This window comes from Anopheles arabiensis, chromosome 2 (genome assembly GCF_016920715.1).
Source record: "Anopheles arabiensis isolate DONGOLA chromosome 2, AaraD3, whole genome shotgun sequence".
Lineage (NCBI taxonomy): Eukaryota > Metazoa > Arthropoda > Insecta > Diptera > Culicidae > Anopheles > Anopheles arabiensis.
This window is the reverse complement of record NC_053517.1, coordinates 63,139,291-63,165,311: the sequence shown is the minus strand read 5'-3', so window position 1 is coordinate 63,165,311 and position 26,021 is coordinate 63,139,291. Positions and strand designations below refer to the sequence as shown.

General features: G+C 38.4%; 1 protein-coding gene across 1 annotated transcript; it reads left to right on the top strand.

Moving 5' to 3' along the window:
* Window positions 1-2,492: 2,492 nt before the first annotated feature.
* LOC120893387 (bromodomain-containing protein 4-like) lies at window positions 2,493-24,515 on the top strand. The gene is made up of 8 exons (XM_040295228.1): window positions 2,493-2,702; window positions 3,242-3,402; window positions 3,531-3,716; window positions 3,765-4,137; window positions 4,199-5,748; window positions 17,927-18,150; window positions 22,214-22,386; window positions 24,230-24,515. Exons 2-8 carry the CDS (start codon window positions 3,390-3,392, stop codon window positions 24,258-24,260), a joined length of 2,550 nt encoding a protein of 849 aa, XP_040151162.1. The 5' UTR covers window positions 2,493-2,702; window positions 3,242-3,389; the 3' UTR covers window positions 24,261-24,515.
* Window positions 24,516-26,021: the final 1,506 nt, after the last annotated feature.

Genomic DNA, 26,021 nt, shown 5'->3' with positions numbered 1-26,021 from the left:
TCAAGGGAATCACTGAGCGTCAGATGCAAAGCTGAACGGTGAGCAAAACCGTCATGCGAATTTACATGACACGGCGCTTAAAGTGTTAAATGAACATCCATCTGCAGGAGGAAGATTCAACATATAATTTACTAGTTATTCATATCAATAATAATATCAAAATCATTCAAATTTAATATGGAAAAATGTAAACAAACATCCATGCCAAAACACATACAGTGCATACTTATGCATTGTGCACACGTAGTCGTTTCATACGTTTCAAACCTCTATATTTGATGCTATAATTGATTGTCAAGCATTGCAAATATTATTGATAGCTATTTTAAATATTTTGCACGCAATTTTAAGAAGAAAAAGAGACAAACTATATTAAAAGAACTTGACAATGTCCCACATTGAATTCTATCTACTGTAGCTGTGAAGCGTTTGACAGCCAAGGTACTCACGGCACAGGTGGATATCGAACATCACAGACTGAATCCAAGGTGTGTTTATTAAGAAGATGAATTATTAGCGAGTTTTTCGGGCGCCAACCATTAGTATTGTTATGTCAAATCGCATACAATTCTCTATACCCCCCTCCAGCCCTTCCCGATTTTAATAATGGAGCCACCAGTATTGTTATGTCAAGTCGTGAAATGACAATTTGCTCTTATACGGACGTCACACGAAGCGTGAACTCAAAAAATTTACGCTTGATTTGTATGGGAGAGCGTAAACTTCCTGTCAAAAGATTATAGGGTTGCATGGCTGAAATCCAGTTTACGCCAAAGTTTACGAATCGTGTGACGTCCGTATTAAGCTCTTCACCTCCTAATATCCATACAACTTGGACTGAATCAACTGACATGTTCGACTCGAGGTTTGTCATGTCTGTTTTTTGTGTCTGACAGTGCACCTCCATATTACGGACGTCACACGAAGCGTAAACTTTGGCGTAAACTGGATTTCAGCCATACAACCCAAGGTGTTATAAATGACAAGGTGAAGTTGTTCAGAGCAAAATGACATTTCTCGACTTGACATTTCTCTTCCGGGGGCTCCGGTATAAAAATCGGGAAGGGCTTGTTGCGGGGTAATGAAATTTTTATGCAGAGAGTGACAGATGTCCCCCACAATGTCGCCCAGCAAAAGCGGTAAAAATCAACCTTCTAAATACATTATCCTTGATACAACCCTGAAATCTTTTGACAGGAAGTTTACGCTCTCCCACACAAATCAAGCGTAAACTTTTTGAGTTTACGCCTCGTGTGACGTCCGTATATGATTATATGGGTTTGTTCGTGTCTTATGTCGTATTCGATTGCTGCTAGAGCGCCTCTTGACATGTTCGACTCGAAGTTTGTCTTGTCTGTTTGTTCGACCTAAGGCGGCGCTCTGGCACCTATCGAATAATATTTTATTAAGTATATCTTATTTTATTCTGTATTGTGCTTGTTGAAAGAGTTCCCTTTTTCACTATTTCGTCGGCTTTGTCATTTCCATTGATTTCCACTTGTGATGGGATCCAAAAAATGTCTACTTGTATTTTAGCTGCTATTTTTAGTATGTTGTACAAGATTTGTTCTACAGCGGAGCGCCGTTTATCCGGGCTTCTCGGGACTCGGATAAGCGAATAACACGGATAATGAGTCAAATGATATATTTTATCACCTTTTTTTTATTATTGAAATTTTTATTATTTTGTGATAAAAATAACCCAGTTTTTATTAAATTCATGTTTTTTCTGTATCTGTAAAGTCTATAAACTTTGGAAGTAACTGTCAAACCAAGACTTCTTATACTTACTTTCATTTGTCAATTCCTTAGGCACTAGTCTAATCTTGTTGCGCGCATCATTGTTGCTGGCAAAATGTATGGATGTTGACAGCTAGCGCAACTTTGTTGCCGGCCAAATTCAAACCAATTTGATTTTTGTCTGGCAACATTTTGTATATACCTTGGTCCTGGTAATCGGGTGTATGAAATGACACAGCAGCAGTTTACGTTTTGTTGACATTCGCTAAATTTGGATTTTAAGCATTTATAATACATTTTTTGGTGTATATTTTGTTTTTTCAACACTTCATTCAATAAGTGAATGATACAAAATAAACTCTGAGCTGTTAATTGGCAATTTTTTTACGCTAAACAATGTCAAAGCGAAATGTTGCCAGCAACATTCATAGACCAATTCACAGCGATATGTTTCAGAGCAACAATGTTGCGCGCAACAAGATTAGACCGCTGCCTTAGGCATGCATCGATATGTGTCCTTTATGGACTTTTGAATGATTCAGCAAACATTATTTTTACTTAAAGGATTACTGATTCTTCAACTCAAAAAACCAGAAAAATGTTACTGAAGTTCAGTGAAAAAAGTTTTCAGTGCAGGTTACCGAGCGCCTTTCGAACAAAATGGTAGTTGTTTGGCTTGTTCGATTGGTGCCAGAGCGCCGCTTTACGGGAATTCCTCGGGAGCACGTAAATCGCGTATCTCGGAAACAAACTGTACCGTATATCTCGGGTACTACCTGTACATTGCAATGGAATCGTTGCTTTGTTTATTACTAATTACAATGTTCGATGTATGTCCGAATTGGTGAATCTCCTAAAATCAAGCACAAAAATATTCGGTCTTCGTTTGATACTGAGAATTGTATTGTTTTCATACGTTGGAAGCTACCAAGGCAATAATGGGTCTTCGATGCAGCATCATGGTTCAATTATAATTATTGATAATTCAATGTTTGTGTTGCAGAACATGATTAGAAAACATGTTATTGAATGCGATAAATTAAGCACCGCATGACATAGCGATCTAAAAAATTGGGCGAATGTGCCCATTGACAATTAGTGCGGAAAGTTAAGTGAATAATGTGATTAGATAATATAAAATAAAAAAAAAACGCCCTTTAAAAGAAAGCCATGTTATAATCCAGTTTCTATTGGGTTAATTATGTATCCTTCAGTGAGTTTAAAATCGACTGAAAACTCGGTCTGGTTACCAACTGGAGTGTGCTTAACCGTGCTAAAGGTGAAAGTTAGCTGGCGCGTCCTCTTTAGATGCAGCACCATGCAAATGTAATGAAGAAGAAGTATAATCGATATTGGATAAGTGATTAGACATACTAAATAAATATCGGTGTTTGCTTGTGTAAACATGCTAGATAGCTTGAGAGTCGTGATAAAATATCAACCATCCTAAAATATGGAATGGTGTAAATGATGCTGTAACATAATCAAACCAATCTTACAGACAGATTGTAGAGATCCTGTACAACGGTCTATTTAACTAGTGAATATAGTTGTGCATTCTATTGTAAATGTGTGTTAAGTGTTAAAAGATATAACTTCGTCATTTTCGAATATCGAGTGTATGTAATTGGAGCAACAATTATAATAAAATGCAGGTCGCAAGTAAGTAATGTTCTATTCGTTTCAAAATGCACGAAACTGTACTTCTGACATACAAAATGTTTATGCATTACAAAAACTTGACAGTTTGTGGCGAAACAAAATCCATTACATAAAGCTATTTTTATCAGGTCTTGAAATGATTCACACCCATTTTGGACCGGCTTCCGTCGACAATTACCAGCCACAAACGCTCTATCAGCAGCAACAAAAGCGAAAGCAACAGGAGCAACAACATCAACCCTCACAACAACAGCAGCAGAAACAACAAGATCAGCTGCATCCGCAGCAGGAGGAGCAGCAACAGCAGGAGCAGCAGCAACAACAGGAGCAGCAGCAACAGCATGAGCAGCAGCAGCAGCAACAGCAACAGCAGAAGCAGCAACAACAGGAGGAAGAACACCACCATAGTCAGCAGCAGCAGCAGCAACAAAAACAACAAGAAGAAGAACAACAACAACACATTTCTACAATTATTTGCAACCCCCCACCATCAATAATTAGTACTTCAAATGGAACAACAATGTGCGTTGCCAAACTTATGATTGGGCTGGATCATGCGCCACCAGCATTTAATGTACGATCGCGCGTCCTGGGTGATGGAGGCACAAATTTAAACTACATACGTACTGAAACTGGTGCTATAGTAACACTAAGAGGTCGGGGATCATTGAATCTTGAACCACAAACTATGCAGGAAGCTCCAGAACCACTGCATTTGTTTATTGAACATCCGTTGTGAGTTTATCTTGACAAGCTTTGTATTGTATGATGTTAAATAATTTTTTTATATTTTTAGGTTGGATGGTTTGCAGAATGCTAAGCAGTTGGCAAAAAATTTGATCGAAACTTTGCAAGAAGAGCTCAGCTTTTTTCAGGAGAACACTATACCTAAAGCTAATTTTCGGTTAATGCCCCAGCCAAGCATAGTTCAAACAAACCAAGTTGCACAAATGCCTCCAATCATAAGAACGCAACATGTTACACAACCCAATGGTATTATTCATCAACCACCACCAACAGTTCTTGGTCCGCCACTACCAAGCTTTGTGCAGCATCCTCCTGCTTTGCAGCAAAGTCAACCCCCTCCACCGCAAATAATTCAGCAGCCTCCAACAATTATACAATCACATGTGCCATTACAAATTCATCAGCAGCCGAGTAATGTAGTAATCTCACAAATCCAGACCACAGCGCCCCAGTCACAAATTCCAAATGTAAGCAACCCACCTCCGGGGACGCAAATACGACCTATTGTGCAGATAAAAAACACCCCTGCTGGCACTCATTTGACCCAACCACCTCCAAGCATACAAATTCAACAGGCACCTCCTGAGGCTGCGCAGCAAATAATAGTAAACCCTGCCCCACCATACCAAGTACAATACATACAGCAGAATCCATCCCTTCAAACTGCCAGTGGTCCTCATTCGAGTGGACAGGTCACGATTCAGCATCTCATTCAGCCCCAGTCACAGCCTGTCCAAGGCATTGTACAGACAACAATACCACCGCCTCAATTTGATCACTTTCAAAGACCACCACAAACCCAACAGATAATCACCGTCCAAGGAAGTACAGCGTTCATGGTTCCGCCGCCAAATATTATTCATCAGACAGCACCACAAACACCAAACCAAATAATTTTTCAAACACAGCAACCAATTCTAACGCATCCTCCACCGGAGTTGACTCCACTGGGACCACAAGCAGGAATAATTTTAAATGGGGCTGAAGCGAAAAAAGTTGTTGGCTCTACTGAGATAAAAATCAAGCCAGAACCGATGAAGCTCGATGACGGTCCTTCGACCGGAGCCATCCTTCAGCAAATTCCAACCAATAGCCAACTAGCAAAAACAACTGTGATTCCCGTATCTTCAATAGCGGGTATACCAATTAGCCAGCCGCCACCACCAATCATGTCTGTGCCTCCTCCTACTGTGCAACATATAGTCGGCAATACAATCATTACTTCGCAGCCGAATCCACCAATTAGTCATGGCGGGATATCGCAACAAATATTTAGTCAAATTCCGGTATCGATTCAATCTTTTACTCCCGCGACACCCCCACAACAATTGCAAGTTAGCGGGTCCCATTTTGTTGTAAGTGCTCCACAAGCATGGCCTGTGGTAACTGCTTCGGCAGCAGGACAACAAATACAGCAATTACCAGTCAGTACGGTGCCTAGTATTCAAATTACTACACAACCCATGCGAAACCCTAATGAAATTCATATCATAAGTCAACCTACGATTATAAGTGCAGCAGAATATCGCCCGCCTGCATCTCAACAACAGCAAATAATAGCTAACAGTTCATTTAACCCTCAAATACAGCCACCTCAGGGTGAGTATAACTTTTGAAGAATAAATTGTATAAAAGCCATTACAAGGTTTTAATCACATAATATAAATTTTCAATCAGATATACCCTTACCGGTTTTCCAAGTCAATTTCGAATGTAAACGTTGCTATTAACCGCGTGGATGTTGTTAGTCCACATCAATCTGACATTTCATTTTCATCTTGATAATTTTTAATTTCGTCAATATGATTATATGATGTGATATGATATGATGAACGATTCATTTATTCCAACACATGATTTTCAATACACAACAAAGAACTATTAAACTGTTGAAAAGCCGTGTTGAAAATCATGCTGAAGAAATGAAAAATCATTATGATGCAAAGAAATGTCAGATCGATGTGGAATAACAATTTGCACGAGGTGAATAACAATGTTTACGTAGGAAAGTAACTTGGAAAACCCTGTAAATTATTAATGCTTTGTTTTCTATTCTATTTCTATTTCAATATTGTAATACAGTCTGAATTCAATAGCTGAGCGCTTTTTAGTTGGCATGCTTTTTAGTTGAACGCTCGATAGTTGGCTGACAGTTCAATTAAAAAGCATGCGTTTCTATGGAAAAACCGGTTTTTGAAAAATTTACAAAAATCTCATGGCCTGCCGAGAAAAATTTTGTTTTATAAAGTTTTTGTATGGAGAAACGTGCCAACTAAAAAGCACATATTCAATCGAATCGATGTTCAACCAGTGAGTTCAGACTGTATATGATTGTTACTCCAACTCAGAGTCTCATTCACTTGCAATGTGCGCTCTGCTCTGTTTATCAACTGCTTCGAAGCAATTGGTAATTGTATCGATCGATATAGTCAATTTTTGTCGTTCGCGATACAAATTACCGATTTTTTTAACGACTGCTCGACTTTTTACCCACTATTTGCTATGGCAATCATGACAGTTGCTTCCACCGTTTTACCTGTTGACAAATTTGCCGCTTCGCGATATCTACCTATCATATTTTTTATTATATTGGTCGATATATTTAACGACTGGCGATAGGTGTCATGAATCGAAAAAGCATTTGACATTACGTGTGATAAAATCGCATGCGATGAAGCACATACACGGACCTTAAAGGACCTATTACGCTCGAAATCACGGAACGAAATTTTATGTAAGGCTGGAAATAGACGAACCGAGATCGTCGCGGTACCGCGAAATTCGCGCCTTGTTTATAACAGTTGTAGAATAGTTGAACTGTCAAATCTTCCGCGCCTCCAATACCCAAGAGATACCCAACTTCGGTATTGCTGAGATTTTCGCGGTAGCGCGAACCGATTATTTTTACTTTTTCTGGCGGATTTGTGTGAAAACTCGTGTCGAGAAATGAGTTTTGTATTTTATTTTGCATACACTATGTGAAATAAATAATTTGATTCGCAAATTGATAGAAAAATATTTCTTCTTGGCACATTCAATCGTCACCAGACCTCGGATGGTTCCATACACGAACCGCGATTATCTCGCCTATCTGTCAGATTTTATAACATAATTGACAGCTCAAGTCATACGCGATTTTCGCGGTACCGCGATGATCTCGGATCGTCTATTTCCAGCCTAAAAGATATCTTTCTATTTACTTTTCTTTTGCCATAGGAGTTGTTTAACAAAGCCACTTTCTAAACCGCTTTATGTGTTGGAAAAAACGCCGTTTTACACCTTGACGGTGGAATTCTCCTTCTTGATAGAACTTACATTGGTCTGAACTAATTCATTTTTCCTGGCGAGGTAAAACGGTCAAACGCTATTTGACTACCAATTCCATTCAAAATTTCTCAATGTTATAGGGCCTTAATAAGCTTATTAGACGATAGAAAATTCTGATATCCTCGATTCATATTTTTCTGTCAAACCCAGACTTCGACACAAAAAACCTGCCGTACGTTTTATAAGTCATGAGAATTGTTCTATCAGTTTTAAATATTTTTTTTCATTTATTTTGATTTCTTGAGCTTCATTACAAGCAATCAAGATTTTTTTATCATTTACATTGTTTTTATCAAACACCATCTATAAATTCGAATACTTCTATTGACTTTGACAGAAAAATCCTCTCCAGAGCAAATTGGAAGTGAGCATGTCGAATTCCGATTTGCAGACCATTAGTTATCTGTCAACTGTGATATGACAGAAAAATACCAAATGAAGATTACAGTATTTTCTATCGTCTAATAAACGCTTATCACTCATGGCTAAATACTGTCATACACTCGTTTTCTATTTCCTGCCAACAGGCTGAAATTTCAGTCCGTCAGTGGAAAAAAGTTCGCGTGTTGTATTGATTTGACAGTTACAGTACCGACAAACCGACGTGACACTGGCGTTACAAAAGTGACCCACACGAAAGTACTGTCATTTACCAGTGAGGCGATCACTTCTGTCAAATTAAGCTGTGTTCACTGCTGCTTCGATGTAAACAACTTTTCTAAATACAAATAGCGAAGGAAGTGTCAGGCAATATTTTGTGAGAATTATTGGAAAAGTTTCCAAATCAATGCAAAAGATGTGAGCAGTACATAAAACAATACCCATTGGAATTTGCGAAGTAAAACAAAAAGGGGATTTAGCAGTTTCTTCTCTGTGTCAGTGTAGTAAGCGAATCATTATAGAGATGGCGCTAGTGTTTAACGTATTTTCATTTGAAATAAGGAGACAACTTTTGAAGCTCATTTTGTTCGAAGTGTCACGTCGGTTTGTCGGTGGTTACAGTCCACCATGTCGGATTCAATGAAAGATGCATAAAAAATGTTTTCTTTTCTTTCTTTTCTGGTTTGAAATGAGTTACAGTATTATTATTAAGCTTAAAGTCCTTTTATTAACTTGAAAAAAAATTAAGCTTACAAAGAAAGGGCGATACCAAGGACCGTAAAGATATCAGGTCAAGTTATAAGCCCGTTTTGACAGCTAGGTGGAAGAAGAATCGACGAAGAAAACTGACAGTTAGTTTTCCGCTTTTGGCGAACGCTTCAAGTTCTCGAAGAAAAATTTCCATTTTAAATCACGGACTGTGTTCTAATAAACTAAAATATTCACCCAAATTGATCTCCACCAAATATTGACCATGCAAAACGTAAATAATCCATCAATACATATACAAGCGGAAAACCATCTGTCAAAATCGGAGCCCAGGGGGGGGATCGCCAAAAGCGCTATAACTACACCTCATTATACATTCCACCTTGGGCGATACACAATTTTTAACTTTATATTTATCCTTCAGCAAAAAATCAATCCTTTATGAGGCGCCCGCGACCTCCCGGCGTTTATTCTTGTATATCATTTATTCAAGTGGTAATCCGCATCAATTAATCCATAGATAAATGGTGGAGGCATGTAATAATGTAAGAATAATTTGTGTTTTGTGGCATATTCAAAGTACTATTCAGTAAACTGCTTAAAATTCCCATTTTGCCCCTCTTTCCCCATACACTTGAGACTCGTACCCTACACAGAACAACTTTTTCCATACAAACGGGCATAATTTGGTTCCAATTATGTTCCCACCTTGTGAGGCAGAACAGAAGTGGAACAAGGTAGCTTAGGTGAGAGTCACCCACTTTTGCAGGGTGCTCCTATCATTTTCAGTGAGAGTAAATGAAGCAGAGCACATTCAAATTGATTTGCTCTCCCTCTTCTGTTAATGTAGGTATAGGAAACTTTATGTGTATGGAACGTTTTACAATTGTATCAGTCTCCATTCAGCCATACCGGTGAACTCGTTCGTTCCCAGGAACGTTCGCCGCAACCCTCATTTTCGTAGCTCTCTAGATAAAAAATTAGAAAATCGTAGAGGTTTTGTACTGCCCAACCCACTTCACAATGGGCATTAGCCGGGATGAAATTAAAAAAATCAACACTGTAATAACGCAATTCCAAAGAATAGGTTTTAATACTTAGGGTTAAACTAAAAAAATAAAAAAATATGAGCTCTTTATAATTTCTGGATCTCTAGAATAGACCCCTCAAAGTCGAGCCTTGTTAAAAAACGCATACAAATCTTCACTTTTTTGAAAACTTTGAACCTTTGTAACATTTCCAAATATGAACCAATTTTGATAATTTTAGGCATTTTAAAAAGGATATTTAGTCAGCTTTATAAATAGATTTTCAGTTAAGTTAATGCTAAAATATACGATAACAACTAAAGAAAACTCCTGAAAATTTTCATCCCTATAATTTTTGGCCTGATGCCATTATGAAAGTGGCGTTGTCTCATATGACATATGTCACATAATAGCGTAATTTATACAATCAATCTGTGAAGAAATATTCTGCAAAAGTTTGCGAACGCGAATTTTATTCAAGTTTTTTATATCAAATTTTTCTAAAAACATACACATGCGTAACTAGGCGGCTCCATAGGTGCCCAGTGTAGCGTATTTCGTGTATTCTACGTGTTTTTGATCACCTTTCATTTCCATTACGAAGCTGTGTATCTTAGTTTTAGTTCATGTACTTATCTTAATATATTGTCTTATTCAAAATTATTGTGTTTTGTTGATATATTACGGAACATTACAGTATATTTACTATTTATTTCTACACAGTATTTATACTATTAAAAACAAAAAATAAAAAAAACATACAAAATTAATAAAACTAATCAAAGTTCCATTAAAACACTATTTTATGTAGCGCCACCTGGTGGTATAGATGCTAACTACACTTAAAATGTAATTTACTATCATAATACTTGACTACAAACGATAAAAACTAACAAAAGGGCCTTCACGATTCTAGTTAGTTTTTTGTATGGAGTTTGACAGTTGGAGACTGAAATCATGTAAACACTTCATACAAAACCACACAAAAAACTAGCCAACAATTTTCAGTCTAGATTATTCTAGCCACAAAGCTAGAATTAGATTCGAATACCTGCTCGAAAAAACGGTGTTGTTTACATTTATCCCAAGGTGCATTAAAGAGATCACGTGGTGGAATCTAGAATCAATGTGTATGTAGTCCAGGTGGTCTCATAGCATTTTTTTATAACCAAATTTGAATATCACTTTTTGACAGAACGAGTGAAAACTTTTGCTCCAACGAGCTTTCTGGAGGCTTGACGAATACTCAAAACACTCTTAAAATCTTCATTCAGAAGCAGAAGCGATAAAAATTAGCCTTGTAAATTCATACACCTTGGAATAATCCCATCTCAATATTCCTATAATTATTCAAACACAAAAAACTAGAGATATGTGTGCTGTCCACCTAGGCAGGTGACAAGAGACTAAAAACTATTATTGAGGCTATTTTGCCCTTTAATTTAAATTTAAATTCCCTTTCCCAGGCTCTCCTCTCTCGGCGATCCGTCATAGTGTCGTCCATTGAAGTACGTCATCTTCAGCAGGTTTCTGGTAGCTAGCTACGTTTTGGCTTACTGCAGTCAGTAGAACGTCGGTGTTGACATCGGATGTAAACTGCACCTTCGGCAGTTTCATAAATGCAACATTGATGGTTCGATTGATCAGTCGGGAACGGTGGCGCTTCGATCGGTCGACCTACTGAGGGTCTAACTAGAACTTATTTCCTACTACGGTTGTATCGTCGTCAGCACTTTTACTCTTGGAACATAGATGGCTCGCTGGCTTGGTCAATGTTGTGTAACATTGCGCTTCGTCAGCGGGTTTATCTAGGGAAGTGATAGGCAAAGTGCGACTCGCGAGCCGCATGCGCCCAGTGGGACAAACGTAGATATCCCTGAGCAAAATAATCGTTTTTCTCCCTCTATCCTCTCTACCGCGCTTGCTTACACTCATGCGCGAGCGCTGGAGTATATTCTCTCAGAACTGAGTATTCGCAGTTCAAATCGTGCAGTCAGAATGTATGTGTTTATGTGCAGCGAAATTTGTCTCAGTGACACCTATCGCCAACGACGTTAACAACCAGTCGATAAATATATCGACCAATATAATAATAAATATGGCGTATTGGTATCGCGAAGCGGCAAATTTGTCAACCGATAAAACGGTGGAAGCAACTGTCATGGCTGCCATAGCAAATAGTGGGTAAAAAGTCGTGCTTACTTACTTACTTATCCGGCGCTATAACCGCTTTGCGGTCTTGGTCTGCTTTAGGAGTGTCCGAAACCGATCACGGTCTCGCGCCGTCGTCTGCCAGTCCGTTATCCCGGCCTTAATGGCGGACGCCTTCACATCATCTTGCCACCTCAATTTGGCCCTATTCGTCAGATTTGGAGAGTGTCCATGTCTCAAAGGCGTAGCTTCGTCCGTCGCGACAGGTTCTTTGAGGTGAACTGATTTTTCAGGCTGTAGAATGACCAGTTGTCAGCCAGCATACTTGCGCGCAACTCAGCTTCCATACTGTTGTCGTTGCTGACCTTTCACCCAAAATAGGTGAGTTGTGGGACAATTTCAAAAGTGCGTCCACCTACCTGTATGTTACGCCTACGTAGATTCTGATTATTTATTGGTAGGCCCACTGATGTTAACACCATCAGTTTGGTCTTTACCTCGTTTATCTGCAATCCGAGGTTCTCTGCTGCCTGCTCGATCCCTTGGTAGGCTTCTGCTACATAGGAGAGCGGCACACCAATGATGTCTATATCATCAGCGTATGCCAGGATCTGGGTTGACTTATAGAAGATGGTTCCCGTAGTCTCCAACCTCGGGTCGCGGACAGCCCTCTCTAGCGCCGGGTTGAATAGGAGACAGGCAAGCCCGTCCCCCTGGCGCAGACCCTTGGTGGTAGCAAAAGGTCCTGAGAGTTTTCCATCCACTCTCACCTGGCAAGTGACGTTTGTCATAGTCATTCTAACTAGCCTTATCAGTTTGGCCGGGATTCCAAAAAAGCTCATAGCGTCGTACAGTTTTACCCTTTTTTTTAATGCTATCATATGCGGCTTTGAAGTCTATGAAGAGATGGTATGTGTTGTGTCTGTATTCAGCCATCTTCTCCAAGATCTGCCGCATCGACGTGAGGGACAAGGCGATCGTGAAGGATCAGGGAGAATGTTAGGCGGTATTCAACACCGTAATACCCCTGTAGTTGTTGCAGTCCAACCTGTATCCCGTCTTGTACATGGGGTAACAGTGTTCCATTTATTTGAATTTTCATATTTTATCTCTTTTTCATTGATCATGTTAGACATGCTACCTTTGAGAACTTTAAACAACCTATCGAGTTTTTTCTCTATTTCTTTTTTCGATTTTTCTATGTCTGACAACGTTTCGAACTGAATCTGATTAAGGATTAAGCTACGCCCGCAGATCTTCCCTGACCACATCACATGTCTGTTCTACTTTTGGTATAATAACCATTGATTTATGTTCCTGTGGTTTTAGTTTATTTTCTGGAAAATTATCCTTTTCATATAGTTGTCTAGTTTTTGGGGTAATTTCTGGTGTGAAAAATATAGCATTTGGACTGTTAGCACGCTTTCTTTTGTTTCTAACTGTAACCCATACCGAATCACTCATTACTGATTGCTTGCAGGAACATGCAGGCAATATGGCAATATTTGTGAATTCTTAGTTTGCCTACAAGGATCAATTAATTTATCCGAGACAAAATTATTCACCGTCTCTCTTTGGATATTAGCAGGTATCGCGAATAAATGAACTCTTTTTAACAGTCGTTTAAAGTTCATTTTGGTTTAACTGAGTTCATTTGTTGTTCATTCCTGTTAAAAAAACGACCGTCAAAACAGTTAACGACTGCTCGATATCGCATATAGGCACACATGGGGGAAAATTCGAGCAGTACAATTAAACGGCTGTTAATTTGTATCGCATACGCTCTTGCCAGTCGTTTGTTTAACGACGGCATAGGACCAGTCGTTAAAATTAACAAATGAACTCAATGCGTTCGCGATGCCAAATTATAGCAATTTTCTATCGCGATGCCAGCTATTGTCTCCCTTCTTGATCTTATCACTACAATCACACACAGGAGTTTTTAATTTCAACTCAATTAGCTTACACATATCAGACTTCACTTTTTCAACGGTAATAGTGAACTTTTTTTTAATTAGCCTCGTTCTCGCGATCCATTCGCCGCTTAGTCGCTCAATTAAGTTCATTTTCACGTCATTTGGCACTCATTTTCAAAACTCTGTTTAAGTTAGCGGTTACAAAGAAAATGAACCGTTATATTCAGGGACGTTCGTTCCCGCTTGTATAAAATGAAATCCCCGATGTTTTGAGTCGCGGATCCATTCAGAAAAAAAGTTGTTTATCGCTTATATCTACCATTTTAGCTGAAAATACAATTCGTAAAGGGCATATGTTGAATTTATTCTTTGGTTAGCTAATTGCAACTTAAAATAAACATTTTAGACAATTTAATCGTACAATTAAAGGTAATGAACAATGAACGATTTGCTGTGCCTGATTCTCAATCAGGATAGGTGCCCCGGTGTTGATGAAATAAACCCAGAAGGAAAAAAAATCACCTATCGTATAGAATGGGTGGGAGCGGCCGAATATTGTGGGCACAGGGAAGCGCAAGGTTCATTTATGTGTATTTGTATTTAAGACCATTTCTTCTAATTATTGGCGTAGCAGCCTACGCTATCCTTCAACAATAGTTTCTCTTCTGGCTCGTCATTATCAATTACAAATTGAATTTAATTTTTTTATAATTTGTTTTTAGTGATAAAATCACACAACACGAAATACAACAATCTGGCATCTTTTGCAAAAACATTCAGAGAAATCGACAGAATTCATTTACATGCAGTGTCCCAGTGAATCGTTGAAAAAATTTGCATGCTTGCTCGAAAATCACGAATCTGCTGGTCAATCGACTTCGTCGTTACTTGGTTGCAAACGGAGTCGAGAGGAACTGACCACGGCTCGAACAACTCAATCCAGTCTTAGGTGGGCAACCTCCTAGGAGGTTGAGGTTGGCAGTCGTCATGACGAAACATCTGCCTTGAGCAGTTTTCCGTTGATGCTGACGTCGCACTGGAACTCACCCATCAGACGAAGTGGTTTGCCCGACGCGTTGATTTCTTGGATCGTCGGTTTGATGATCGAAGGGTTAGTCAAGTTATTCCAGGTTTGGTTTGATATCACTGTAATATCGCTTGCTGTGTCCAGTTGGACTCTGGTAACCACGTGTAGATCAAAATAGACATGTACTTACGGTTACTGGAATGGTTAGCGATGTGGTTCACGATGTATACTCCTCTAGCGTTGACTTTCCGATGGTTGTTTTGTCTATTTCCTGGCAGATTAGATTGCTGATTTGATGACTGATTTGATGTCTTCTTCTCCCCTCCGGCTGGAACTGTTTGTCGTTTGGAAAAAAAACAGCTACAATATCCTTCCTTGTGGCTGATTCGGTTGCACTGTTTGCACTTGTATTCCTAATATGGACAGTTCCGGACAAAATACATATGTCCGCATTGCCAACAAGAGGTGCGAGGCAGTTTACATTCCGTTTGACCGGCATGACCCTGAAGGCCACTCACAAACTCACAAATATTTGTAAAATTGAAATCTTCGCATGAACGATTCACCTTAGTTCCATAGGTGATGACGTCCTCTGCTTCAGATTTTACCAGCTGGAGGCGAACATTCGCGAAAGTATCTTGACGGTGCCAGCAAATTCGACATCTTTGGGAAGCTTCGGCAAGATGAACGTACCTGACTTGGGATGGTGTGTCCAACTTCCTCAGCAGTAGGCACACCTTGGCGGAATCGTCGAGGTTCTTGGCATCCGATTCGAAAAGATACGGTATACCGGCTGTACTACTTCTCGAAGGTGATTCCGTTTTCCGGGTCGAACTAAAATTCAATTATGTTGGTTGCAAAGGACTCTAGAGCTTGCTCCGTATTGTTAGGCTGTGCTAGCTTCCGCAGGAGTTCCGTCATCAATAGGATTGCTTCCTGTTGTTCTGCCATCGCTTCTTTCGTTGTGCTTCAAAATTTCAAAATCTTCGTCACAAATTGATATGTCCGTACTGCTTTGGACTATTACACATAGGTTCTAGTTTTAAAGAGATCTATTTGAAAGTAATCTTAAGAGTGAGAGTGTTGCGCTAATGAGCTGATTTTATAACGTATGATTGCTATAGGTTGCCTTTTGACTTCCATTATCACTGCGGTAACTGGGATCCAACAGAATTGTATGCGGTTTTGGCAAATTTTAGTTTTTTTCGTTTTTCATAGAATAATTCATTGATACCATTGATAAATGGTCGGAAATCGAGAATATAAATACAAAATCATAATTTGGTTCGTCCAGTGTAATCCAGACCTGGACAAATCTTCATTTGACAGTCGGAGAGTGCCAGGTGTCATACAAATCCTTCGTAACCGTTACTCCTGTCCTGCCAATATCCGTAAAAATCCTAACTCATTATGACCATCAAAAACAAAATCATAAGCTCATCTGTTTTTTTTCTAATCACATTGATCTTGGATAGGATGCCTCATGGAAAGTTTGTGATCGTTTGTACAGCCTATCAAAAGTAATACGTGTTTGTGATGACATCTGATTTCATACGTTTTCTAAACGTTTTGCAGAAATAAAATGTTCTAAGCTGCATTGATACCTAAAAAGGACTTCGATCTTTCCCAAAACAAAATCTAAGAGCTTGCGTTTTCAATTCCTGTTGCCTGAGTGATTTTGTTAATTTTTCCAAGTCTTTTTCTTATAGAAATTACTTTTTTTCACCAAGTACCTTGAGTATTACCTTGCTTAAAAATGAAAATAAGTCATGTTCCAAAACCACATACAGATGGGTACTTCCGGACATTCCGGGTTTTATATTTGCACATATTTGCACAAAAATGCTTCTACAGATAAATGTTGGCTCAAGCGGTCGCGGGCCTCATCAAAAGACCTCGCGGGCCACATTTGGCCCGCGGGCCACTAGTTTGACATCTCTGCATTAAACTGTTGTTTTTGCGATTAAATTATAGAAAAAAACAACAAAAATCAACCAAAGTTGAATAAAGACTAATTATTTTCTTCATCTTTTTGTTTGTTTATATTAAGTAACACTTCCCCGGAGGACATGGCTATCATATATGATGTATAATGTAAATGTAAAAAAAGTGCTTGGCATCCAGGATAACATAATCAAAAGTGGTCTGGCACTCAAAATGTTAATTCACACTTTTTTAACTCTTGAAACTTTGAAGTGAAATACAAAAAATACCTTTTGTTTAATCTTTATTTTTACTTCTCGTAAATTTATCATAACATACTGTAAGTTTATATCATAAGTACTATTTTACCAACTTTCATAGATTTTCAGATAGATATGTGATATTCCTGGGCTGTCCCATGATACAGTCGTCAATTCGAATTACTCAATAACAACATGAGTGTTCATCAGTTTTGAAAAATTATATTAAAAACATCACATATATCGGAATTTAAATATACATACAAATATCTATAACAATAAAGTTATATAAATAAATAAATAAATATATATATATAAATATATAAAAAATAAATATATATGTATAATAAATATATAAATATATATATATATATATATATATATATATATATATATATATATATATATATATATATATATATATTTATATATATATATATATATATATATATATATATATATATATATATATATATATATATATATATATATATATATATTCAAAGATATTTGAATATTCATGTAAAGGTCAAATTTAATGTTTTTCATATATATCGCAAAACATGTTCACCATGTAAATAACGTTTATAACTCTTTAAAATAAAATCAATCAGTATTTTTATACATTTTTATAAAGTAAATCCAATCCTGTCGTCCCTCGTATTTGAAATATGTTAAATTTAAATTTCAAGAAAGTGAGTAAAGCTGTCTTATTATTTATAACAAATCATCCAATAATGATGTAACGAATGAAATCCAATACCAACGGCAAAAAAAATCAAAATTCAAAACTTTACCATCCTTGAATCCTAGATATAAACGTCTTCAAACGCATGACAGTTGTATCTCATGATTCTCATTCTCTCATGAGCGTCGAACGGATTTCGTCATTCGAAGCCGGTATTCGCCCCGAATGTGAATATAATTAACGAAAAATGATTTTGACCCGCCGCTCACTGCGAATGTCATCAAAAATGTCAACAATAAACAACACTGATAGTGAGATAATAAAATTCATTCTTTGTACGTTTTTCCTTTTCATTATATATTTCCCAGGAGTACAAGTACAATTTCACACGGTTCCGCCTCCTCCTCAGCAAATCATTACCAGCCTGGGCAATGCACAAATTCAACATCCACCGCAAGCACCACAGTCGCAGCTGATAGAAAACCAACGCGCACCTCAGCATCAAATTATTATAAATGCCTCTATTCCTCCGCAGCCACCTCCACCACCACCTTTCACAGCTGTACAATACTCTGCGCAAGAAGTTTCAAAGGTATTTCCCGAATGCTCTAAATATTGTTTATTTTGTAAATTCTGATCAATACTTTGAATGCTGTATAAGTTTCAATTACTGGATTTCGAACAAAGTGAATATACATATCTTGTGGGATTCTTCTTCTTTTGGCTCAACAACCGTTCTTGGTCAAGGCCTGCCTGTACCCACTTGTGGGCTTGGCTTTCAGTGACTTATTGATTTCCCTCCATAGCAGGATAGTCAGTCCTACGTATGGTGGCACGGTCTTCTTCATCTTCTTCTTCTTCTTGTGATATGTGACAGGTTTCAGCCCCCTATGACGTTGCTGTCATAATCAGGGACATGCTGTCATTGAGGATTAGACCTATATCTATTTCCCTCTTTTATGTTGCCGGGTTTCCCAGATCGTTATCACCGGTATACTTTTACCCTATTTACTCTTTAGTTTTTCCATTTGGTGTTCTTTTTTTCATCTTTCCTATTTTTTCCTTCATTTCTTCTTTTTGCAATCGCATTTGTCCAATAACTTTTCAATTCTTTGTTATACATTATGTATTGTGGTGATTATTTTCTGATTTAAAAGTCGGTTGGTATCTCCAATCGCTCACCGGTCTGTATTGCTAGTTGTTTGTATTGTTGTTCTGTCTATTTTTTAATTTTATTTTTTTATTACTTTTACTATAACAAATTATTACTATTTTTTATGATGTCAAAAACGAGGAGCGAGAAAGCCCTCGTTTTGTTTTAAAAATCCCGAAGAGGCTTTCTAGTTTCATCTTTTTTTTAAATATATCTTAATATATTATATCCCAAAAGTCCATTTCTTCTCTAGAAAGAGGTTTTGAGATAAGACTCTGCCCATATCTTGCACCCATGACGGACATTTTGTTTAGTCGTACGAGTTGACGACTGTACTACGAGACCAGCTTAGGTGGGATTATCCAGTGCAATTTGACGTCTAAAATGATGACAGGTCCATACAAAACCAATCTGTTTTGCGTGTGAACCGTATTAATACGCAATCTCAGATTGCGCATATATTCGTTTTATCAAAACATAAGTCATTTCGCGTAGCCAACCCTGAGCTATAAACGTCATTACAGAGCAAATGAGCCGAGGGTTCCCAACTTAATTTCACATGGTGCCAGAAACTCTTTGTTTTTCAAGGGGATTCAATTGTACAACAGATTACCCGGAGAAATCAAGAATGCGAGTAACTTGCCAGACTTCAAACGTAGGTGTGCGGCATATGTTAAACAAACTGTGTAATGTCATATTTGTGTAGAAGTCCTATGTCACTATGTTATGTACAACTGCACATGTCATCATGAGCTTGATGATGATGATAAGACTTTCTTGATATATGAAATCAAATTAGAAAAAATATATAAGAAAGAGACAACATAAGTTTGAGACACGCGCGCGTACAAGTGGACAATCGGATTTAGTTTGGGAGAGCTTGCTGTCTGCATGTCTGGGAGGTCACAGCGAGATTCACTCATTGATGATTGTAAGTGGCCAATTCCAGATACATTAGGTTCTCCTGCATCGGAAGGTAGTGCCCTGGTGCCATCGTTGGTACCAGCGGAACTGGCCATATGCATGTTGCAGTGTGCCCTGATAATTTCCAATACATTAGGTTCTGCTGCTTCGGAAGGTAGTGCCCTGGAGCCGGTGTGGCACCAGTGGAACTGGCCATATGCATGTCGCAGTTATGTCCTGATGTGTTCGATGGAGTTGACCCGTTTTTTCTTGATGAAACTACGTCGGTCGTCTTGGGTGTGTGTATGACTTGGTGATTTCTTTTGAATGACGTCCGATGCCACCACTTGCTCGTAAATTTTTATTTTATTCAAAAACTACCTTAGAGTAATATTATCGTAAAGATACTTCCGCCCTTCTCAAACCTGTGTTGGGGTAAGAGGTGGGACTTATCATCATAATCATCATCATTTCCATACATTTTTAGATTGCGCCAAGATTGCGCATAAATTTTCAAGATTATATGTCGGAGATATATAAATTAGTTTTGACAGATAAATATATCAAACCGACCCGTTTGACAGATAAATATATGCGCAATCTGAGATTGCGCATCGTCTATTGCTACGGTGAAAATTTTAGCATTTCATCGAATGTCATCGCACCATATACAGGGTGTTCGAGATAAATTTGACAGTTTCTGAGGGAATAGGAAAGGAATTTTTATCAAATTTATGTTAAATATTAAAAAAAAATATTTTTCTACAAAGTTTAGCTTACCATGTTTGCCGCATTTTCTTATTCGAAATACCGCCCCCTCCCTCGGCGTCGATGGCCGCCTGCACCGGCTTCCGGAACCGCCCGCAAGCTCGGACAACCATGTCTCTGGGGATGGCCGCAAACACGGCCTTTATTCTGGCCACCAGCTCCGCTTTGGTATTGCAGGACGCCCTGTTGGTGTCCCGCTCAACTGTGCCTCACACAAAGTAATCCATAGGATTAAGGTTAGGGGAGCTGGGTGGCCAAAAACAATTCGGTGCTGGTGTATCGGTCGAAATTGGCAGTGAGCCATTGGCGTGTTTTTACGGCCGTATGGCATGGTGAAGAATCCTGCTGCCAAACGTACGGCCGCCCATTGGCCACCGTATTGTTTTTACGGTGTTCAGCGAACACATCGCCGCCTTCCGAATTTCGGCATTCGTGTGGCCGGCACGAACCATCATAACACACGTTACGCGCTTGTACAGTTCGGACGGGTTCCACATATTTACGGAGCTAGACATTTTTTACACTTGTTCGCACAACTTTTAGCAATCGAATGACATATCAATCATTTCAATACGTCAACTCAACCCTGAGATATAAACCCAAAGGCCAGGTGTCAAATTTAGCCCGCACACCCTGTAGTATGACAGCTGGCGGCCACCTAAAGTCGGACACTTTATATTTTCACCTATTATCTGACTTTGCTCCACCATGGACAGTTCCATAGACCGCTTATCGGAAAACTTTCTTCACATGTCTTTGAGGACACTCTTTAGCTATGCACATGCAAAAAATCAGACCGATATCTTTTAATATATCGGAACACCATTCATAAATGTGATAAAAGATATGAAATTTATGCGGATAATTGAAAGTCCGACAGTCTTCTTTTCATAGCAAAATGACCGATATCAGCTTATATGAGGCTAACATAATTTAATATACGTTATTGGGGCCCTTTACAATTCTAGTCAGCTGTTTTATATGTAGTTTGATAGTTGGAGGCTGAAATCATGTAAACACTCCATACAAAACCACACACAAATCTAGCCTGCGATTTTCAGCCTAGATTATTCTAGCCTCTGAGCTAGAATTAGATTAGACTACCTGTTCGAAAAAAATGCAAAACAAGGCGGTGTTTTCATTCATTCCAAGGTGCATTAAACAGATCAGGTGGTGGAATCTAGAATCAAAGTGTATGTTGTACGGGCGAAAACTTTTCTCAAACAGGCTTTGGTAGCTTGACGAATACACAAAACACTCTTAAAATCTTCTTCAGAAGCAGAAGCAATAAAAATCAGCCTTCAAAATACATTCACCTTGGGATAAGCCCAGGTGTGTACTATACCCACTTAGATAGCTGCTCGAAAACTGCTATACAATGCAAACAGCTGACAGGCTGAAATTTCAGCCTACGAACTTAAAACTGAAAAGGGCCCTAATTTAGAAAGCCGCATAAGAGTAAGTATAAGTATAAGAAACCGTGTATCTCTGGAAGTACCTGTATACATTCCATGGAATATATTTGTAGTTCATCGAAATTAACAGTAAGGCCGCAAATACACGACGCGCGTTTCCGCGGGCGCGTATAACAGTTCCACAGAGATATCCAGCATGAGCATCTCTGCGTTTCCGCGGTAGCGCGTTCGAATGACATTTCATTTCTATGACTGGATTGTTATACGCGTTTCCGCGGGCGCGGAAACGCGCGTCGTGTATTTGCGGCCTAAAATGAATAATGATATAATCGATAATTATTGTTTAGTTAATGTTATGAAGGATTATTATTTAATTGCCTGTTATCGTTGTAATAATCTTACATTTTCTCTTGCAGCCTAATGTTGAGCAATTGCAACGTCCGCCACCTACACCCCATCCTCCACATAAGCAACTGCGGCATAATATCAACACACAAACTAAACCACATGCAATGCTTCGACCTGGTCAGAAACGTAAAATATCGGACGAGGATGTTAATAAACTTATGCCTCCCAAAATCGGCTTGGGGTAAGTTTCGAACAATGTTTCGGTATTGTTACAGGGTTTTCCAAGTCAATTTCGAATGTAAACATTATTTTTAACCGCGTGCAAGAAGTTATTCCACATCACTCTGATTGTTGCTTCTCCGCGAACGCGAGGTTACGGTTTCACAACCTTCATTTTATTTTCGTCATAATAATTTTTATTTTCTTCAGCATGATTTTCAATACTTCACTTGTCAACGGATGATGAGATCTGGCTTCAAACCTCCTGTGAAAAAACGATGGCAGCAGCACGTTGAAGTGTTGGAAATCATGGTGACGAAATTATGATGGAAATGAAATATTATATCGATGTGGAGTAACATTTTGCATGCGATGAATAACAATGTTTACATTCGAAAGTGACTTGGAAACCCGTATATTGTAAATATATATCTTTTTTGTGGTTATTATGTTAACAAATGGATCAAATGATTTTCAATAAAAATCAGTTGGAAGCTGAACACAATGATTCGATATTGATTCTGCTACAATACAAATAGGTTAAGTTGGAATAAGGCCTAGGCCAGACAGACCGAAAAATCCACTGATTGGTATTGATGACATTGGCAGGCGTTACCCGACGACAATGAAACACGAATTCAAACATGAAATATGTTTGGAATTTGACATGTTCAATATGTTGGTTTTCAAATTGAATCTGTAAAATCCCAAACATTTTTCATGTTCAATGCCGTTCATGATTAGTACAGGAGCGTTTTTTTTTTTGTCCGTCTGACCTCGACCTAAAACTATTCGAGTGCATTTTTAACTTAGTTATGCAGTCGGAAGTCAATAGTTGAACGTTATTTAGTTGATATCCTTTTTAATTGAACGCTCAATAGTTGGTTGACTTTTCCATTAAAAATCATGCTTTTGTATGAGACACCGTGCCAAATAAAAAGGCACATTTTCAATAATTTGCATGCAATCTAAGTTAAACCAGTGCGATCTGAGTAGCGGAATTTGGGGCAAGTGTGCCACTTCAAGCATTGCATGTGATAACTCACTAAAACCTGTTTGTCAAAGCTGATTTAAATCTCATAACCGTTTTACATCTATTTTTACCTCACTTATAAATGAGTTTCGCTTGAAAAAGTGCAAACAAAACTATTTTTGAAGCGTTGGGGCAAGAGTGCCACTCGTATGGGACAAGTCACCTGTTTAAAATAAACGTATTTCTTAGATAATTCAAAATTATCACGTTTGTGGCACTAGTTTATAGTTTCCTACATGCCTTGAGTCACCAATGAACCCTTTTTGACCACAAACTGTACTACAATATGGTTTGTAATACAATACTGTTCTGTTTTTCCGGGGTGGAATCCGCTCATAATAGCGCACCATACAACAATAGCGCTGCACGTTACAACAATGTTTACATTTTTGACAGCTCGCGCTTATGAAAGACGGTGGCACACTTGCCCCAAATAGAGGTGGCTCTTTTGCCCCAAAAGTTGTAACTTTTTTGGAATTGGATTTTTTCTCGGTTGATTGTTCCCATAATATTTTAGAGCTTATTTGATTTGATTAAAAAACTATAATATTCGGCTCAATTTTGAAACTCAGTTCAAAACAGTTCAAAAAAATGGGAAGACCGATTGATCTATAGGAAATTCGGCACAGTATACCTAGTCATTGGAACGCAATCAACTGTATACACAATTGATCATTTAACTAAAGTTTTTTTTATGGAAAAAATGCTTGGCGGCACTCTTACCCCTATGGCACACTTGCCCCAAATTCCGCTGTGTGAAACAAATGCATTATGACAATTATGTATCTTTGTAAATCTCTTATTAGACACATTTTGATTGTTTTGAAAAAAGTACTATATTTTCAGAAAAAAGCCCAGATTGACTAGACAAGAAAATGAGATGGCTACTAAGCAAAACCTGTACAAATTTCAAGCCGTTCCTAATCTGTGTAGAGTCCATCACTTATTGTGTTAGTCATGTAAAAATATTGTTATTATTAATGTCTTTCTTTCTTGTCAGATCCTATTGTTGTTAATATTAGACAAATAATAAAAAAGAACAATTTTAATTTCTTTTATTTATCGAAATATATAATATTATACTCCAATAAATTGTGTATATTATCTTACTGAAAAAATTGTGTAACCAGTGATTTGATTGTTTTTTGTTTTTCCATGTGATGCCTTTGTGAATAAAGAAATATTGTTATTCCGGTCTACCTATGGTCCAACCTTTATAGCTTTATTCTTTTTATTATGTGTACGAATTTCACTGGTCTATAAATAAACTATAGTGATTGATGAATTTACTAGGCACCAAACTCTTAGTTGCCAAGTGCAAGCGTAGTGGTAAGGTATAAATGATACAAGTAGAAAAGCCAGTGGGATTAAATACTATGCGAGAAGATTGCTCTAATACATGCACGCCAAATAATAATTCCCGGCAAAAAGAACATATTACCCAGGTTGGACGCAAGTCTTAAAACTGCATACAAAAGTACTGAAAATCTCGCTTCGATTGGGAAAGAAGAGCATGACAAAATGAAATTGGTTTCAAATTTTTATGATGTTCTATTTTAAAATACGTTTGACGTAATCCGACGTGAGCTTCAATCCTGACGAAATTTTGACAAAAAAAGATCAAATGAAATTGGTTTTAAATTGCATGCAAAACGACTAAAAATCTCACCAGTATTGGGCTATTGGGCGTATTCGGCGCCTGTTCTGCATTGGGATGCCCCGAAGCCCCCCGAGGGATAATACAGGCTCTCTCATCCAACTCCTACACCGACGCGTCCTCGTCGTTCCAGGCTTGGGTACACGGGCTTGACCCAACCCCTTGGGCGGATGGTGGCATATGGCAAACCAGAAGGATGGTGGGTATCCTGGGAAACTGGGTGCCTGAACGTCGGGGGGGGGGGGGGGGACATCCCGACTCAAAACAAAACGGTCACGTGGGCGCGGGGCAGGTCACCCAGTCTCACGTAATACTAGACTACGGAAATGACGATGATGATGATGATAAGTCCTACTTCTTACCCCAATACATGTTTGAGAAGGACGAAAGTATCTATAAGATAATTCTACTATAATAGTTGTTACGAAATAAAAAAAAAACGAGCAAGTGGTGGCTTCGGAAAACTCTCAGAGGAACCGTCCGAGTCATACGCACACCCTAGATGACCAACATAGTTTCATCAAGAAAAAACGGGTCATACTCCATCGAATACAATGGTATTCAGTAGCATCCTTTACGTTGCCCGCAAAGAACCAATAAATAGATCCGGCGCACTACTTATCGGAACACAACTGCAACATGCATATTTCCAGTTCCACTAGTGCCAATGGTTGGCTCTAGGGCACAATCATCAATGAGTGAATCCTGTTGTGACCTCCCAGACCGTGTGCAAACCGTAAATTCCCCCTAATAGATCCCGAGTGTCCACTTCAACGCGCGCGTGTCTCATACCTATGTTGTCTCTTTCTTATATATTTTTTTTTTCTAATTTAAATTTCCATATAGGGTAAATGTACCTATAGTGGTGGTAGTACCAATAGTGGTGGTATTGCACTAAAATGCGGTTCATACGGAAAATTATAAGTAATTAAGTTACTTACGTTAGTGTGAAATGTTCTTTAGCCTT